This window comes from Salmo trutta, chromosome 35, assembly GCF_901001165.1.
Source record: "Salmo trutta chromosome 35, fSalTru1.1, whole genome shotgun sequence".
Lineage (NCBI taxonomy): Eukaryota > Metazoa > Chordata > Actinopteri > Salmoniformes > Salmonidae > Salmo > Salmo trutta.
Window position 1 is genome coordinate 3,779,332 of NC_042991.1, and position 18,798 is coordinate 3,798,129.

At 41.8% G+C, this 18,798-nt stretch overlaps 1 protein-coding gene across 1 annotated transcript in view; it reads right to left on the reverse strand.

The window, feature by feature from the left end:
• The window catches only part of LOC115174389 (fibronectin type III domain-containing protein 1), a 72,290-nt gene extending 54,725 nt beyond the window's left edge, over positions 1-17,565 (reverse strand). The window contains exons 1-2 of the mRNA XM_029732904.1: positions 17,401-17,565; positions 4,535-4,729 (exon numbers count right to left, since the gene is read on the reverse strand). Of these exons, the coding sequence (XP_029588764.1) occupies positions 4,535-4,729; positions 17,401-17,473 (268 nt within the window). The 5' untranslated portion in view covers positions 17,474-17,565. The remainder of the gene's footprint in view (positions 1-4,534; positions 4,730-17,400) is intronic.
• Between the last annotated feature and the right edge of the window lie 1,233 nt (positions 17,566-18,798).

Sequence of the window (18,798 nt, forward strand, 5' to 3'; positions counted from 1 at the left end):
GGTTGTAGAGATGGTGGAGTTTTCTTCTGGGGAGGATAGCGAGAGTGAGTCATCTGACGCGTCACAACAAAATAGAGAGATAAATGGGGTGGAAGGGAGGTATGAGATTGAGAAGGTACGTCAATTTCTGAAGTTGACAAAAGGGAAGAAATATATGCAGGATTATAATGTAACAGATTTTTTCCCTGAAAGTGAATTGTTTATTGAATCAGCAAAGTTTCTGATGTCAAAAATAACAGGGGGAGGTTTGACAAGCCCTGAAATTGCTAGACTCAAGAAAGTGGTCACGAGAGTGATAAGTGATGTAAATTCTAAAGAAAATGAAAGAGTTCAGTCGCAGCTTTAACTCTGTAAAGAGATGTGGTTTCTGGGTCTTCCTCTGTATTTTTTTTCCATCCATGAGCAGTTAAGATTTCTTCTTTAAATGTAAATGGGGCAAGAGACGTTAAAAAAAGAGCCATAGTGTATGAGTTAATTAGGGGAAAGGGAAGTGACATCATTTTTCTACAAGAAACGCATAGTAATTTGGAAAATGAAGTTATGTGGCAACAGGAGTGGGGGGGGGGACAGTGGTGTGTAGTCATAAAAACTCAAAAAGTGGGGGTGTGGCCATCTTGTTCTCAAAAGGGTTTTTGCCTTTGTCATATGAGGTTGAAGAGGTAGTTGAGGGGAGGTTATTAAAAGTTAGAGTAAGGTATGAAAACATCACTATGTGTCTGATAAATGTATATGCCCCAGTGGTGGCAGTTGAGAGGGTATGTTTTTTAGAGACATTATCAAATACCATTAAGAAATGTAACAATGAAGATTATTTATTTATTGCTGGGGATTTTAACTGCACAGTCAGTGATTTAGATAGAAATCACAAAGAACCTCATATAGCCTCAAGGACTTTTTTAAAACGTCTCATTGTAACAAATGAACTGTGTGATATTTGGCGGAGTCAACATGGAGGCACAAGGCAGTATACCTGGGTGCATGTGAGAGAGAACACCATCTCTATGGCCAGGTTAGATAGGTTTTATTGTTTTGAGCATCAATCTCAGGTCTGTAAATCAAGTGTGATAACCCCAGTGGGATTTTCTGATCATTGTTTAATAACAGAGGTGGTGTTCATTAACGATGTAAAACCTAAAAGCGCATACTGGCATTTTAACATAACTTTATTGAGTGATGCTCACTTCAGGAAATGTTTTAGTTTTTTCTGGGAGAGGTGGAGGTCTCAAAAGGCCAGTTTTGTATCCCTTCAACAGTGGTGGGATATAGGGAAAATCCAGATTCAACAATTCTGTAAGCAATACACGAGGAATGTCACCAAGGATATCACCAGATCAATGAAAGCCCTAGAGACTGAAATAGTGGAACTCATGACGTTGGTTGAGACCACAGGAGATCGAGGCCACACTCAGGCCCTCAAGAGGAAAAAGCTGCATTGGCAGACCTACTGGGTATCAGAGCACAGGGGGCATTGGTGAGAAGTAAGTTTCAGGGAATCTCTGAAATGGATGCCTCATCCAAATTTTTCTTTGGTTTAGAGAAAAAGAACGGACAAAGAAAAATGATTCATTGTCTCAAATCAGCTGTTGGACAAGAGCTCACTAGACCTAGTGAAATTAGAAAGGGCAGTAGAGTTCTATGCTGAGCTCTACAAGTGTGAGTACAAAGAGGATAAAACAGTGACACAGCAGTTCCTTGATGGGCTCCCACAGGTGGCTGCAGAAGCTCAGGTTGAGCTTGAGCAACCATTGTCTTTGCAGGAGTTATACACTGCATTAAAAGGCATGGAAAATGGAAGGGCACCAGGCATTGATGGGCTTCCCATTGACCTTTTGAAGTCTTTTTGGGCTATGTTGGGAGAGGATTGGCTAGCAGTAGTTAATGATAGTTTAACCGGAGGGTTACTACCAATAAGCTGCAGAACGGCTGTCCTCACCCTACTGCCCAAAAAGGGTGACCCTAGGGAGGTGAAGACCTGGAGGCCGGTGGCTTTATTGTGCACTGATTATAAGATCCTGTCAAAGGCTTTGTCCAACAGGTTGAGGGAGGTGATGGGGCAAATCATACATACGGACCAGTCCTACTGTGTTCCTGGCAGGCAGATAGGGGATAACATTTCTCTGATTCGTGATTTTTTGGACGTCTCTAGGGCTATTGGGTTGGATGCTGGTCTAATTTCAATTGATCAGGAAAAGGCATTTGACCGAGTTGAACATCAATATTTATGGTACACTTTTTAGGCGTTTGGGTTCAGCTCTGGTTTTATTGCCATGATAGAGGTGATATATGGTGACATTGAAAGTGTATTGAAAGTTAACGGTGGTTTGAGTGCTCCTTTTAAAGTGTGTAGAGGTATTAGGCAGGGATGTTCTTTGTCGGGAATGTTATATGCCATTGCTATAGAGCCACTACTAAATAGCATTAGAAGTTGCATTGAAGGGGTGTACCTTTCAAGGGATATTCCTCCTATTCGTCTCTCAGCCTATGCTGATGATGTAGTTGTTTTAGTGAAAAATCAAGCGGAGGTGGATAGTTTGAGTCTAATGGTTGATCGTTTTAGGGGAATATCCTCTGCAAAGGTAAATTGGGAAAAGAGTTGTGCTTTACAGATTGGAGAATGGTCTGGAGGGATCATGGCTTTGCCAGCGGGGCTGGAATGGTGTAAGGGAGGTTTTAAGTATCTTGGAGTGTACCTAGGAGATGAGGGGACTATGGAAAAAAATTGGATTGGGGTGGTTGAAATGGTGGAAGGGAGGATGAGGAGATGGCGTTGGTTGCTATCTCGTATGTCATATAGGGGGCGCACTATTATAGTTAACAATGTGATTGCCTCTGCAATGTGGCATCGGTTGTCAGTTTTAGAACCACCATCTGGCCTTCTGGCTAAGATACAGGGTTCCACAAAGTGTTTTGTATTTGTCAAAAGAGAAGGGGGGACAAGGTCTTGTACATCTTGCTAGTAGGGCTGCTGCTTTCCGGCTTCAGTTTATTCAAAGGTTGCTTTATGGACCGGAAAATGTGGTTTGGAGAGGGGTGGCAGGTCTTGTATTACAGCAGGTTGGAGGATTAGGTTTAAAGAAGGCTTTATTTTTGGCTGATAGTAGCCAGATTTCTAGGGCTATTGGGTTGGATGCTGAGAAGGGCTATTGGGTTGGACCCTAAGAAGGCCTCTGCCCTACAGAGGCCTTCTTAGGGTGTGGAGCATAATGAAGGTGTCCAGACAAACTTCAGCGGAGTCAGTGCATTGGCTGTTGGAGGAATCTCTGGTGTATGGGGCAAGACTGGATTGTACAACTGCAGCTGTTCCACATTTTTCCAAGATTCTGGTAAAGGGCAAAATTATTACCTTAAAACAGTTAATGGCCATGGCTGGGCCCGCCTTAATGGATGGAAGACGGGTGGCTGAACATTTGGGGGTGAGGTCGGAAAGGATTGTCGGACAACTGCTGGGAAGCTGCAGGAAGGCTCTGTCAGCAGAAGAGTGGGGTATGCTTAATAGCCCCAAGAAGAATGTACAAGATGAAGACAACTCATTTCCAAGACTAGGGATTACACCAAATATCCCAGAGTCAGAAAGAAAGGCGTTATTACTGGATTTGAGAGGGTTGGAAGAGGTGGGTTTGGATGAGGTGAATGGGAAAGACTTATATAGGGGGTGTGTCAAGGTGTTGAATAAAGATAAATTGAAAAATAGAAAAGACACTCCATTGAGGGTAAAATTGGGCATTGATGACAAGGTAAAGCCAGCATGGAGAGCACTGTACAAGCCACCGTTACAAAAGGGTACTGGTGCTATGCAATGGAGGGTTTTGCATGGCATCTTTGCAGTTAATGCTTTTGTATCTGTTATTAACTCAGATGTTGGAGATGGATGTCCTTTTTGTAATATAAGAGAAACCATTTTCACTGTTTTGTGGAGTGTGAGAGGATAACACCTCTCTTGGAAATGCTGGAGTCTTTATTTAAAGCTGTAGGGGAGATTTTCAATAACACTGTTTTTATTTTGGGGTTTCAATATAGAAAGCAACAGAAAAGAAAATGTCAACTGTTAAATTTTATTTTGGGACAAGCTAAGATGTCAATTTTTCTGAGTAGGAAACATAAGATAGAAACGGGATATGGGCAGGATGTAAGATGTGTTTTTAAATGATTAGTGAAAGTAAGAATAAAAGTGGATTTTGAGTTCTTCTCAGCTGTAAAAGATCTCCCATTGTTTGAGGAGAAGTGGGCATACGAAGGAGCGCTTTGTTTTGTAGAGGAGGGGAAACTTTTTTGTTGTTGATGAAATAAGTTGAATGTATATGTTCTTTTGTATTTTTATTTTTTAGGAATCCCCATTTGGTTTCAATCAGCTGAATTTCTCTCTCTATCTCTCTCTCTCTCTCTCTCTCTCTCTCTCTCTCACACCTTAACTTTCTTATTGCTCTCTTTCTCTCTCTTTATCTCTCCCACTCTCTCTTTCTACATCTTTCCCACTCCCACTTTCTCACTCTCTCCCTTCCCACTCTCTCTCTGTCTTAATTTCTCCATCTCTTACCTACATCCTCCAGTACCTCGGACCGTCTGTCCTTGTCCACCTTGATGAAGCGGAGTGTCCTCATGGACTTGCCGTAGCCAATGTTGTAGCGGTCTACCGGCCGACCATCCAGCTCGTTGGGGGGTTCCCAGCTTACCCTCAGGCCCTTGTCCACCAACGTCAGCTGCACGTTCCGCGGCCGCAGGGGCTTGTCGGCTAACACACACCACACACACACACACACACACACACACACACACACACACACACACACACACACACACACACACACACACACACACACATCACAAAAACATAAAATCTTCAGTAAATGAAAGCATTATAGAATGCTAAATGTTGGTAAATATTCAAAAGAAGGAGGAGAAGGGGCCGATCAATGAAATGAAAACAAGATGAGGAACGGTGAGAGTGAGGGTTATTTTTCTGTCTTCTTTTTGTCTGCATTTATTCCAAACAAAGCAAAGCAAATACCAGTATAATACAATTTTAAAAAACAAAATACATGCGTAAAGAAAACATTTGAGATCTCTTCATGTATTCTTTCTTTCGATAGTGTTGAAAATGCATGCGTTATTGAGATGACAGCATAACACGCTCCTAGTCCAACATCAGACCTAGTAAATGCAATAAAGTATTTAGTGGAGTATTAAAACATGAATATAAAACTCCCAATCTAACTCGTGTGAACGGAGTGTGTGAGTGTGCAGTTGATAAATCTCCAGCAGTTGATAATGATTCAACATCGATAACACTCCAGTTGTGATGCTCACAAAGAAGAACACATAACTGAATTCATCACAATCACAATCACAAACAATGCCAGTAAGGAGCTTATCGTTTGCTCGGATAACACAACTTCAGCGGATTCTTATGTCCTGTAATGCCAAAAGACAATTATTACACATAGTCAAAGGGATGCACAGGAGTCATGGTTACAGTATTTAAGTATCTGCTAGGTGAATATGAAACATGATGAAGTCCTGAACTGTCTAAAGAAAATCCCCATCTGATGCTCATGATCAGTGTGCAACCTCTCCAGCAGTCTGCAGGGTGGCTTCCCCTATCACGTTCACTAACTGTCTGTAGGAGTCTCCTACAGAAGTTTCCAGGTGTCAGTCCAGTTACAATCCTCCTCGCTCATCATTTCCAGGTGGAATTCAGGGTTTCGTGATCCCAAAACAGTCTGTGGAAGCAACTAGTAACTCCTGTCAATCATACTGCAGTAAGCAGGCTTTCCCAACTCTTTATTGGACTGATCTGTTTCCTCTGCCTTCCTCTATATTTTTACTGTTTGCTGAAAGCACTTCTCATCACTATGTCTGCTTACTGTATGATGCAACCACTCTGGCGCCTAGCCCAGGAACACAGAGCCTAACACAATAACTGGAGATACGTGTGTGTATCTAATAATAAACCATTTATGAAGGAAGAAAGTTGACTTTAAGGCTAATATCATAATTTAGACAGTCTGGCTGAAGTTAAAGAGGTTGCAGTGTAACTGTGGTAATTATATTTACGTTGTTTTATAGTGTCATACTAATTTGGCTTTTGTTGTTTTTTTCCCCCAAGAAAACCCTAAGATACTGTGCATGTGTGTTGTGTGTGAGTGTTGTGTAAGGGGAAATGTGTGAAAGTGTGTGTGTCCCTGGTTTTTAGGAAAGTGTGTGTGTGTGTGTGTGTGTGTGTGTGTGTGTATGTGTGTGTGTGTGTGTGTGTGTGTGTGTGTGTGTGTGTGTGTATGTGTGTGTGTGTGTGTGTGTGTGTGTGTGTGTGTGTGTGTGTGTGTGTGTGTGTGTGTGTGTGAGTGTGTGTGTAACAGAGCAAACAGCATGTGCAGAAGTAAGCCCTAAGGTCATGTCATAGCCTCTTCCAAAAATCTTAGAAACCCTCTGGGTCGTGCACCTGCGCTTCTCTGCAGGTCCGATTTCTACAGCCTACCAACCCATTTTTCCCCACAACACACTCACTCACTACAGTATCCCCTCTAACCCACATACAACTCTCCACAAATTCAGCAAACCAGTGAAACCATGGCCCAATATACTCATCCCTTCACATAATCAATACACCAACCCCAAACCATCATGACATCATGGTTCTCTGTAACCAGCACAGGGTATGAGTAAACTACACTGCAACACTACCTACTGCTAATCCTGTGAATTAGGAGTTCACACTTTCTCTCTATACAAACACATTCTCTCCAACACACACACTCTCTACACACACACTCTCTCTCTATTCTCTCTGTGACAGATGTTCACTAGCCCAGGTGCTACCTGTTTAACCAAACATAACCACGCCCAGAGATGACATCCTGAGGTGAGACCCATCAGCGGCAGGGTTGATGGACACCTGAGTGACACGTGAGAGAGCCTGGGTCGGCCCCACGTCAGGTGATCAAACACGCTTGCAGTCGACACGCTGGAAAGTATTAGCTACATGCTTTCGCTCCCTGTCTGTCAGTCTGTCTCAACAGATGTTTCTCTCTACCTGGATTTTCACCTGCGTTACAGTTCAAAACCAAAAGCTTAATCTGAGATCTGCCAATCCTGTAGAAGTGCTCCTGTAGAATTCCTCTTGGTGAGGTGGAATGGAGAAATTCCTGTGACTTGTGAGGACATGATTCCCTCTTTTCCCCTTCTGCCTTTCTCTAACTGTAATCTCTCTGTCTCTCTGTCATCCAACCAGTGACCCCTGTGTCGACTCTGTTCAATAGCCTGGTCCCTCCCCAGAACTCCTCTTATTTTGTTCATCACAATGCTACTTTAGTGTCATACTTGGCTAGGCTTTTGGGGATTTTAGACGTTTGTGCTTTCACTAAGTGCTTATTGTAAGAAATGAATATCCCTCAGTACTGTGTGGAAGTCTGGAGGAGTGGAGAGGAGTAAAAGAGGAAGGGGGAGCAGTGGACAAGAAAAGGACAAAACCACAACAAACAGCATCTAAGTTTGCAGACTCAGAATTCATTGGATGACCTCACTCGCTGAGCACGCATGTCTGAGAGAAAGAGAGAGTGAGAGGGCGGGAGAGGGGGAGAGAGAGAATAGTGAAAGTGAGTAAAGACAGGAATTAGAAATAAGGAAGTCCGACAAAGAGGGTTAAGAAAGATTTAATGAGAAATGGAGCGAGATAGAGAGAGGAGATAGGGGAGAAAGGGTAAGGGAGAAGAGAGGGTTATTGTAACGTGGCAGATAAATCAGATCAACAGGGATTAGCTGGCTAATCTTCTCCAAAACTCCAGCCTTTTGAATTTTTTCACTCAGGCCTTTTTTTCCTCTGGTGAGCAACAGGTACTCTCACAGCAAGTGTGAGCGTGGCTCCCAAATTTATTTCACAAACCGTGCGCTCTAGATACTTCTAAAACATCTGTACTGTCTGTGGATCGGAAATCTCTGTCTGCCTGCGCTATCTCCATTTTACACTTCACGTGCTAACATGGAATGGAATGGATAGTGATAATGAGACCCCAGTGAAACACAAGGTAACCTGCCTCTGCCCCTCAACCTGCTCAGGGAGAACTTCCTATCTGACAGATCAAAATGCTGGATCATTTGTCAGTCTGCTAAGTGATTTGGCTTCAAAGTGTCTTGTTGTTGTCATTGTTTTAGCATATTTTACACTTCCCTGTCACATTGAATAACCCTCCCACTGGGCACAGATGTCAATTCAACGTCTATTCTACATTGATTCAATGTGATTAAATTGAAACGACGTGGAAACAGCGTTGATTCAACCTGTGTGTGCCCAATGGGCTTCTACTGACAAGAATGATGGTTAGGGGTTGTGCTCAGGGGGGTCTTCTGAGATGGATATTCCATGCCTCTGTCCACCCCGATGTTCATCATTCCAATTAGTTAGAAGCATGTGTTTACCTATTCTCCTATCCCTATGGTAACAGAGGAAACTGAGAGACACCTGTTTCCAGGCCTTCAGTGGGTAAAAAAATCTTTCAACACGTTGTACCAAACTCAAAACAGAAAGATAACATAGCATCACTTAATGCGCCCAACTGAATCTAACAGACCTGAGGCTAAGCCACGCTTCATGCTGCCACTCACACAGACATAGCAACAGCAACCACACTGCTTGCACAGCCTAACGCCATTACTATCCCACTATCCCACTATCACCAAAAGCAACAGTGACACATCAAAGGATGTGAGTGTAACAGGCGTGTGATGCTGAAAGGACAGTGTCCGTAATACCAGCACACTCCATGTAAGAGAGAACACCTTTTGTAAAACACAGAGGGCCGATAGAAAGACAGCAGTCACTCACAGCAGGATGTTAAAGAATAAGCAGCACATTCACTCTGACATAATAAGCAGGTAGATTCCAATCATAAGAACACAAAAACACAACCATTAGGCTAAGCATTTCCCAGTTAAAATGTACAACTATTACGCCAACATCTTCTTCACATTCAGCACACAAAGTAATCTGTGATCTAAAGTTTAAATGCAACAATGTTTCACAAACATAAGTGTATATTTGTTTTTAACTGCAACATCGTTGCACAGGTCATAGAGGCAGACAACAAGGATTAGACAAACCCCAACAGCTGCAAACAAACGTTAGCCTGGTAACATGGGGAAATCATGTCTAGACGCTAGCTGGGCTATGGGACAGTGGATAAATCTGATGGAACAGTTTTTATTTGTTATTTTTTCACCTTTATTTAACCAGGTAGGCAAGTTGAGAACAAGTTCTCATTTACAACTGCGACCTGGCCAAGAGTAAAGCAAAGCAGTTCGACACATACAACACAGAGTTACACATGGAATAAACAAAACATACAGTCAATAATACAGTTGAAGAAAATCTATATACAGTGTGTGCAAATGAGGTAAGAAAAGGGAGGTAAGGCAATAAATAGGCCATGTTGGCGAAGTAATTACAATATACCAATTAGACACTAGAGTGATTGATGTGCAGAAGATGAATGTGCAAGTAGAAATACAGGGGTACAAAGGAGCAAGATAAATAAATAAATACAGTATGGGGATGAGGTAGTTGGATGGGCTATTTACAGATGGGCTATGTTAACAAGCATTACCTGTGGAATGTGGGGATTGTGGTGCTATAACTCCATGCTATTAACCAATCAGCATCTAGGATCCAAACAACCTGTTTTATAATGATAATTTGAAACTTAAGTTCTTGTTGAAAGTTAATCTTGAAAAGGGCAAAACTAACAAATTAGCAACAACATCCTCTTCGATGACACCTGCTGCAGCCACTACATGCTTTTAACTAACCTACAACAAAGTAGTTAGCTAGACCGTGGGAAAACCATTGCTCACTATTGCACAATGACCTGTCGGTCTTCGAGAAGGCAGAAGTTTCCATACGTTTTTGTAAAAATTGTCCTACCCATTACAAGTCAAAATGTGATTGGTTGATTCCACTGTCGCTCCAAAATTCTGCCATAATCAGGGTTGGGTTCAATTAATTTTAATGAAAGTAATTTTATAAAGTAACCCAAATTCTAATTCCAATTCCACATTATCCTAATTGGAAAGCTTTGAAGAGAATTGGAATTTGACTGTAATGTAAATGGAATTGACCCCAACCCTGGCGTTAATACAGTTGAATGGCAGATGCCTTCTATTTAGCTTCCGAGGGCCTAGCCAATGGCTGAATTAGGTAGCTAGATTTGTCTCCCCCGAGACAACCAAAAATAAATCCTGATTGGATTTATGTGTTGTCTTATCTCTTTCCTTTCCATCACAAACTGATGAGATTAAATCAGAATATTGTTGAAAATAATAATATAAGGGGCCTCATGAGTGGCGCAGTGGTCTAAGGCATTGCAGTGCTTGAGGTGTCACTACAGACTTGGGTTCGATCCCAGGCTGTGTCTCAGCCGGCTGTGACCGGGGGACCAATGAGGTGGCGTCTTCTGGGTTAGGGGAGGGTTTGGCCGGCCGGGATGTCCCATCGCGCTCTAGCGACTCCTTATGGTGGGCCGGGCACATGCACGCCTTCCTCGGTTGTCAGTTGTACGGTGTTTCCTCCGAAACATTGGTGCGGCTGGCTTCCGGATTAAGCAAGAAGTGTGTCAAGAAGCAGTGCGGCTAGGCAGGGTTGTGTTTCGGAAGACGCACGGCTCTCAACTTTTGCCTCTCCCGAGTCCGTACGGGAGTTGCAGCAATGGGACAAGACTGTAACTACCAATTGGATATCACGAAAAAAGGGGTAAAAAAAAAACATTAAAATACCATTGAAATATTTTTGAAAAGAGGAAATAGAAATGAAAATGAAATGTATATTTTAAAACTAAAACAATGATTTGATCAAATCCTTAGGGATTATCTGAAGACATAGAAGGCCCTCACCATTCCCCACTGCCTGTTCCTCTTACACCGTTTGTGAGGATTTTTGAAGGGGAGCGCGCTCTGACACAGAGGAGCTAGTCTTCACAGCACGCACAACAAGACCCGTGGACACGATAATAAGTGGCAGGTATCGGATTTTAAACCTAACACTAATCTTAACATTAACCACACATCTGAGCCTAACCTTAAATGAACCTTAAATTAAGATCAAAAAGTACATTTTTGTTTTCATGGATGTTTACAGTGCTTTCAGAAAGTATTCACACTCCTTGACTTTTTTTCCACTGGCCTACACACAATACCCCATAATGTCAAAGTGGAATTATGTTTTTCATTTTTATTTATTTTTTTACAAATGAATTAAAAATAAAAAGTATTCAACCCCTTTGTTATGTCAAGCCTAAATAAGTTAAAGAGTAAAATTTTGCTTAAAAAGTCACATAATCATATGGAATTGTTTTTAGGTGGTCATACCATGGATAATTTAGCTACCTGATTTTGAATTTTAGGACCCTTGTAGGTATCCAAAAAATATTGTATTAAATGTTGAATTTGGCCATTACTACTATAGCCCATAGAAACATATTGTCATACTTTCATAAATGTCAAAACAGACAGTCAAAAAATAATATCTAGTAGATATTAGACAGCTAAGGAAATATTTTTGTTTTTTGGACACATATTTAGCCCCCTTGTTTAGGGGGGAACAAAACTACCTCCATACTTCCATTAATTTTTTAAACCGGTACCGGTTACCTTCAGATGAGTGCCGTGACACTTGTGGAGGTAATAGAGTAAAATGGAGAATCTCCCCTTTCCATAGCGGGGTCATATTAGTTTGTAGCCCAAACGGTTCGGACACTACCGACAGAAGTTGGCACATCAGCAGTACCAACTTCAGAGAGTCCTGTGGAGTTTGTGTGGCGTCGTGAGCAAAACGGAAAATACCATCCTGTTTGTGAGAGTCTCATCTTTCCATAGAGTGATTGACACGCTACAAACGTTTTCGTGAGAAGACCAATTTTTGGGATGTCTCATGGTCTGACAAACACGGCTGTAGCTCACCGACCTTCCACCGCAGATGCTGAAGGCTGACGTAGGCAGATGCGTTGGATTGAGACGGTGGTCATATTTCTAGCTTAAACTGACAGATTTTGATGAGGATTGTTTTATTATGTTACTTAGATGGACGCACGGGGGAGTCATTAGATTCTTACTAACATGATTTTTGAATGACTACCTCATCTCTCTACACCACACATACAGAAAATTGTTAGGTCCCTCAGTAGAGCAGTGAATTTCAAACACAGATTCAACCACAAAGAGCAGGTAGATGGGTAAAAAAAATAACAATAGTCACTACAAAGATACAAATGTCCTTCATAAGAGGTATTTCAGCATGAGGCCAATGGTGACTTTGAAACAGTTACAGAGTTTAATGGCTGTGATTGGAGAACTGAGGATGGATCAACAACATTGCAGTTACCCCACAACACTAACCTAATTGACCCCACAACACTAACCTATAGATTAAAAATATTCCAAAACATGCATCCTGTTTGCAACAAGTAATACTGCATAATATATGGCAAAGCAATTCACTTTTTGTCCTGAATACAAAGTGTTATGTTGGGGGCAAATCCAACACAACACATGACTGAGTACCAAGTGGTGGCTGCATCATGTTATCGGCATGCTTGTAATCGTCAAGGACTGGGGAGTGTTTCAGGATAAAAATGTAACCTATTGGAGCTAAGCACAGCCAAAATCCTAGAGGAAAACCTGGTTCAGTCTGCTTTCCACCAGTCACTGGGAGATGAAATCACCTTTCAGCAGGACAATAACCTAAAACACAAGGCCAAATCTACACTGGAGTTCACAGAAGGTTGCTGAGGGGAAAACGGCTAATAATAATGGCCAGAATGGAGAGAATGGAATGGCATCAAACACCTGGAAACAATGTGTTTGATGTAATGATTCCGCTCCAGTCACTACCACAAGCCCGTTCTCCTCAAATAAGGTGCCACCAACCTCCTGTGCTGAAGACAGTGAATGGTCCTGAGTGGCTGAGTTACAGTTTTGACTTACCGAACCAGTTAAAAGTTTGGACACACCTGCTTATTCAATGTTTTTTCTTTATTTTTAACATTTTCTACATTGTAGAACAATAGTGAAGACATCCAAACAATGAAATAACCAAAAAAGTGTTAAACAAATCAAAATATATTTGATATTTTAGAATCTACAAAGTAGTCTCCCTATGCCTTGATGACAGCTTTGCAAACTATTGGCATTCTCTCAACCAGCTTCACCTGGAATGCTTTTCAAACAGTCTTGAAGGATTTCCCATACAGTGAGGGAAAAAAGTATTTGATCCCCTGCTGATTTTGTACGTTTGCCCACTGACAAAGAAATGATCAGACTATAATTTTAATGGTAGGTTTATTTGAACAGTGAGAGACAGAATAACAACAAAAAATCCTGGAAAACACATGTCAAAAATGTTATAAAAGGATTTGCATTTTAATGAGGGAAATAAGTATTTGAACTCCTCTCAATCAGAAAGATTTCTGGCTCCCAGGTATCTTTTATACGGGTAACGAGCTCAGATTAGGAGCACACTCTTAAAGGGAGTGCTCCTAATCTCAGTTTGTTACCTGTATAAAAGACACCTGTCCACAGAAGCAATCAATCAATCAGATTCCAAACTCTCAACCATGGCCAAGACCAAACAGCTCTCCACGGATGTCAGGGACAAGATTGTAGACCTACACAAGGCTGGAATGGGCTACAAGACCATCGCCAAGCAGCTTGGTGAGAAGGTGACAACAGTTGGTGCGATTATTCGCAAATGGAAGAAACACAAAAGAACTGTCAATCTTCCTCGGCCTGGGGCTCCATGCAAGATCTCACCTCGTGGAGTTGCAATGATCATGAGAACGGTGAGGAATCAGCCCAGAACTATACGGGACGATCTTGTCAATGATCTCAAGGCAGCTGGGACCATAGTCACCAAGAAAACAATTGGTAACACACTACGCCGTGAAGGACTGAAATCCTGCAGCGCCCGCAAGGTCCCCCTGTTCAAGAAAGCACATATGCATGCCCGTCTGAAGTTTGCCAATGAACATCTGAATGATTCAGAGGACAACTGGGTGAAAGTGTTGTGGTCAGATGAGACCAAAATGGAGCTCTTTGGCATCAACTCAACTCGCCGTGTTTGGAGGAGGAGGAATGCTGCCTATGACCCCAAGAGCACCATCCCCACCGTCAAACATGGAGGTGGAAACATTATGCTTTGGGGGTGTTTTTCTGCTAAGGGGACAGGACAACTTCACCGCATCAAAGGGACGATGGACGGGGCCATGTACCGTCAAATCTTGGGTGAGAACTTCCTTCCCTCAGCCAGGGCATTGAAAATGGGTCGTGGATGGGTGTTCCAGCATGACAATGACCCAAAACACACGGCCAAGGCAACAAAGGAGTGGCTCAAGAAGAAGCACATTAAGGTCCTGGAGTGGCCTAGCCAGTCTCCAGACCTTAATCCTATAGAAAATCTGTGGAGTGAGCTGAAGGTTCGAGTTGCCAAACGTCAGCCTCGAAACCTTAATGACTTGGAGAAGATCTGCAAAGAGGAGTGGGACAAAATCCCTCCTGAGATGTGTGCAAACCTGGTGGCCAACTACAAGAAACGTCTGACCTCTGTGACTGCCAACAAGGGTTTTGCCACCAAGTACTAAGTCATGTTTTGCAGAGGGGTCAAATACTTATTTCCCTCATTAAAATGCAAATCCTTTTTTAAAATTTTTGTAATGCGTTTTTCTGGATTTTTTTGTTGTTATTCTGTCTCTCACTGTTCAAATAAACCTACCATTAAAATGATAGACTGATCATTTCTTTGTCAGTGGGCAAACGTACAAAATCAGCAGGGGATCAAATACTTTTTCCCTCACTGTATATGCTGAGCACTTTTTGGCTGCTTTTCATTCACTCCGCAGTGCAACTCATCCCAAACCATCTAAAATGAGTTGAGGTTGGGTGATTGTGGAGGCCAGGTCATCTGATGCAGCACTCCACATTACTCTCCTTCTTTGACAAATAGCCCTTACACAGCCTGGAGGTGTGTTGGGTCATTGTCCTGTTGAAAAACAAATGATAGTCCCACTAAGGGCAAACCAGATGGGATGGCATATCGCTGCAGAATGCTGTGGTAGCCATGCTGGTTAAGTGTGCCTTGATTTCTAAATAAATCACAGACAGTGTCAACATGCTTCAACGTGGGAGCCACACATGCGGAGAGCATCCATTCACCTACTCTGTGTCTCACAAAGACACAGCGGTTGGAACCAAAAATCTAAAACCAAAGGACATATTTCCACCAGTCTAATGTCCATTGCTTGTTTCTTGGCCCAAGCAAGTCCCTTCTTTTTATTGGTGTCCTTTAGTTGTGGTTTCTTTGCAGAAATTCGACCATGAAGGCCATGTCTCCTCTGAACAGTTGATGTTGAGATGTTTCTGTTACTTGAACTCTGTGAAGCATTTATTTGGACTGCAATTTCTTAGGCTGGTAACTCTAATGAACTTATCCTTTGCAACAGAGGTAACTCTGGGTTTTCCTTTCTTGTGGTGGTCCTCATGAGAGCCAGTTTCATCATAGCACTTGACTGTTTTTGCGACTGCACTTGATGACACTTTCAAAGATCTTGAAATTGTCCAGATTGACCTACCTTCATGTCTTAAAGTAATGATGGACTGTCATTTCTCTTTGCTTATTTGAGCTGTTCTTGCCATAATATGGATTTGCTTTTTACAAAATAGAGCTATCTTCTGTATACCACCCCTACCTTGTCACAACACAACTGATTGGCTTAAACGCATTAAGAAGGAAAGAAATTCCACAAATTAACAAGGCACACCTGTTAATTGAAATGCATTCCAGGTGACTACTTCATGCATGGTTGAGAGGATGTCAAGAGTGTGCAAAGCTGCCATCAAGGCAAAGGGTGACCACTTTGAAGAATCTCAAATATAAAATATTACACATTTTTGGGTTACTACATGATTCCATATGTGTTATTTCATAGTTTTGATGTCTTCACTATTATTCTACAATGTAGAAAATTGTACAAACATTTCAGAAAATCCCTTGAATGAGTAGATGAGTCAAACTTTTGACTGGTACTGTAAATCTATTTGAAAACATATGGCAAGACCTGAAAATGGTTGTCCAGTAATGATCAACAACCAATTTGATAGAGCTTGAAGAATTTGGAAAAGAATCATGGGCAAATGGTGTGGAAAGCTGTTAGAGATTAACTCAGAAAAAGTCACAGCTGTAATCAATGCCAAAAGTGCTTCTACCAGGTATTGACTGTGAATACTTATATAAATGAGATATATTTTTTTTAAATTTTCAATAAATTTGACACAATTTCAAAAAGCATGTTTTCAATTTGTCATTATGGGTATTGTGCATAGATGTGTGACAAAAAATATTGAATCCATTTTTAATTCAGGCTGTAACATAACAAAATGTGGAATAAGTCAAGGGGTATAACTACTTTCTGAAGGAACTATAGCCAATTCTGACTTTCGAGAGGAAATCCTTCACCTCTGCCTCCAGGACAAGATTCATCCCAATAAAAGTCAAACCGCTAATACGTGGAAGCTATAGTGACACCTAGATGCATATGGAGCGAGATTGACAGAAACTTTATGAGAAAGTCAACCATTTCCTTTTTGCCCCTTTTCCCTGCGAGGTTGGAGTTGAAAGCCGGGCCATCATGGAGTTGCTACTGGCGCCAATTAGAATACCCTTTTGGCACTGTGACGTCCCATTATCAATCAAAGCAGTTTTTTCTTCATATTTTTTTGGTGTGGTGATTGATACTAATCATATGGCTTATGATCTAATATTCGTCATCTTATTTTAATTGTAGAGCAAAGCTACTTCAGTGTGCGCCAATGAGGTAAGCGCATATTCCGTGACTCCTGCGCTCAAAAGGCTACATCACATTTTCCTTCCAGACCAGAAACGATGAAAGGCCTAGTTTCACAGCCCAAATTCATTATTATTGCTCACTTTGACTGGTATGTTCATTCCCCATCTGCAAACAGTTAAGCATTTTTCTTTTCATAATTTGTCCCCAAAGTAACACACTTTCCCTCATATTTTGCATAGTTTGTTCATGCCACACAAACCAGAAGATTTGCTAAAATGATTCTCTCTCACAAACACTTTTTCCTGCAACGCAACGTGGTAATTATGATATATGTCCCAGCAGCAGCTCAATTAGAAGCTATTGGTTTACTGACATGATATAAAACAAACAAAGAAAAACAATTGCGGATGGGGAACTGGATATATTATATTTATGGTGTAAATAATTCATTGATTATCGATTAGGCTATTAGCCCAGCTCCACATATCCCAGACATAAATCAATCAATAAAGTGCTACCTCAATAGTGAAAAACTGAAACCATGCATCTGCTCTGAAAATATAAATGAAAAGGGTGATTTTACCTGTTAATCCAGTACTTGATGCACAGAAGGTGACGAAAAGCACTAAGAGAGTCCGTGCTGCGGTGGATGCCATAGTGAGTATAGTGCGCTATTCCCGCGGTGCTGCGCAACAGAGGAAAGAGGAGGGAGAGAGAAGGCTGGCTAGACTGGGAACACCTTCAGCGGGGAAGAAAATAACCGGATGCATCTGGTTTTCAGGGGAAACCATAGAGTAAAATAGAGTACTCATCTTTGTATCTGTGCCATTATAGCGTCTGTGACAGTATGGGCAGTGCCATTGAGGCCATCTTCATTTTGAAATAGCACATTTTCTTCTTCACGATTGGCTGATCCCTCCTGATGAACCCGTTGGACATGACTCCAACAGGGTCACCAAAAGTTGGAAGTACTATATTAAAATGGCGGAAGCCTCTAATGGCGCTGCCAGTGTTAATACAGCCTTCTGGCCACTAGATGTCACTATCATTCTCTATAGGGGAAATGGAAGCGAGCCTGTGACATGACTTCCGCTTTTGGATGTTAAGCAGTATTCCCAGAGATACTTCAGAGGCGATAAGAATCTCAGTGGCCAATGAATGGGGAAACGTATAACGCCCCACCCAGCAGCCTATCGACCAATCGCATTCACATTGTCAGGCTGCGTCACGCCGTTGCTAAGCTAATCATCAAACAATCCCTTCTAAAAGTCAGGATATGAGTCGAGAAACCTGCCTATTTTCCTCAAAAGTACTTAATTTCGCAAGCTTCTTATTCACGTAAATCATGCTCATGTTGGGTTTTTCTGCTAGTGCACAAATTACTGCCACTGACTCCTTGAATGAGAGATCTCCTTGTCGGAGTGTATCCAGAATGCACCACGTGGCCCATTGATGACTTACGGGCAATGCACACAGTGGGCATTAATATGATTCCAATAGAGTTTCCCACCCCCCAAAAGTATCTCTGGTATTTCTGAGTTAACGAGGCGATACACCGTTATAACTCCTTCTCCACATTTACTGGATTGGTTGAACAGTGCAGAAAATAACCTCCCCCCCAACAGTTAAAGAAGGAAATGCCGCTCAGATGTTTCTTTTACGCCTGATAAGTTAGGTTAAATGGGAGCGGTGGGACAGACAGATCATTGGCGCTCTGTTCCCCCTACTGTACATCTGTCTTCCAGTTTCGCACCGCGATGGAGGAATGGGACTAACCCCAAATTTGCATTATTCCGGAGCTAGAGTCTATAGCAAGGGAAATTTCGAAACTGTATCCTACCATTTGGCAGACATAAAAAAAACGCCTCACTGTCAGAAGCTGTGTGATTCTATGTCTAAATTCTCAGTCAACCTGTCTTTTTGAAGGAATAAAATATGTGCATGTAATAGAGTAGGAGCCAATGTTTCTTATTAGTGTTTT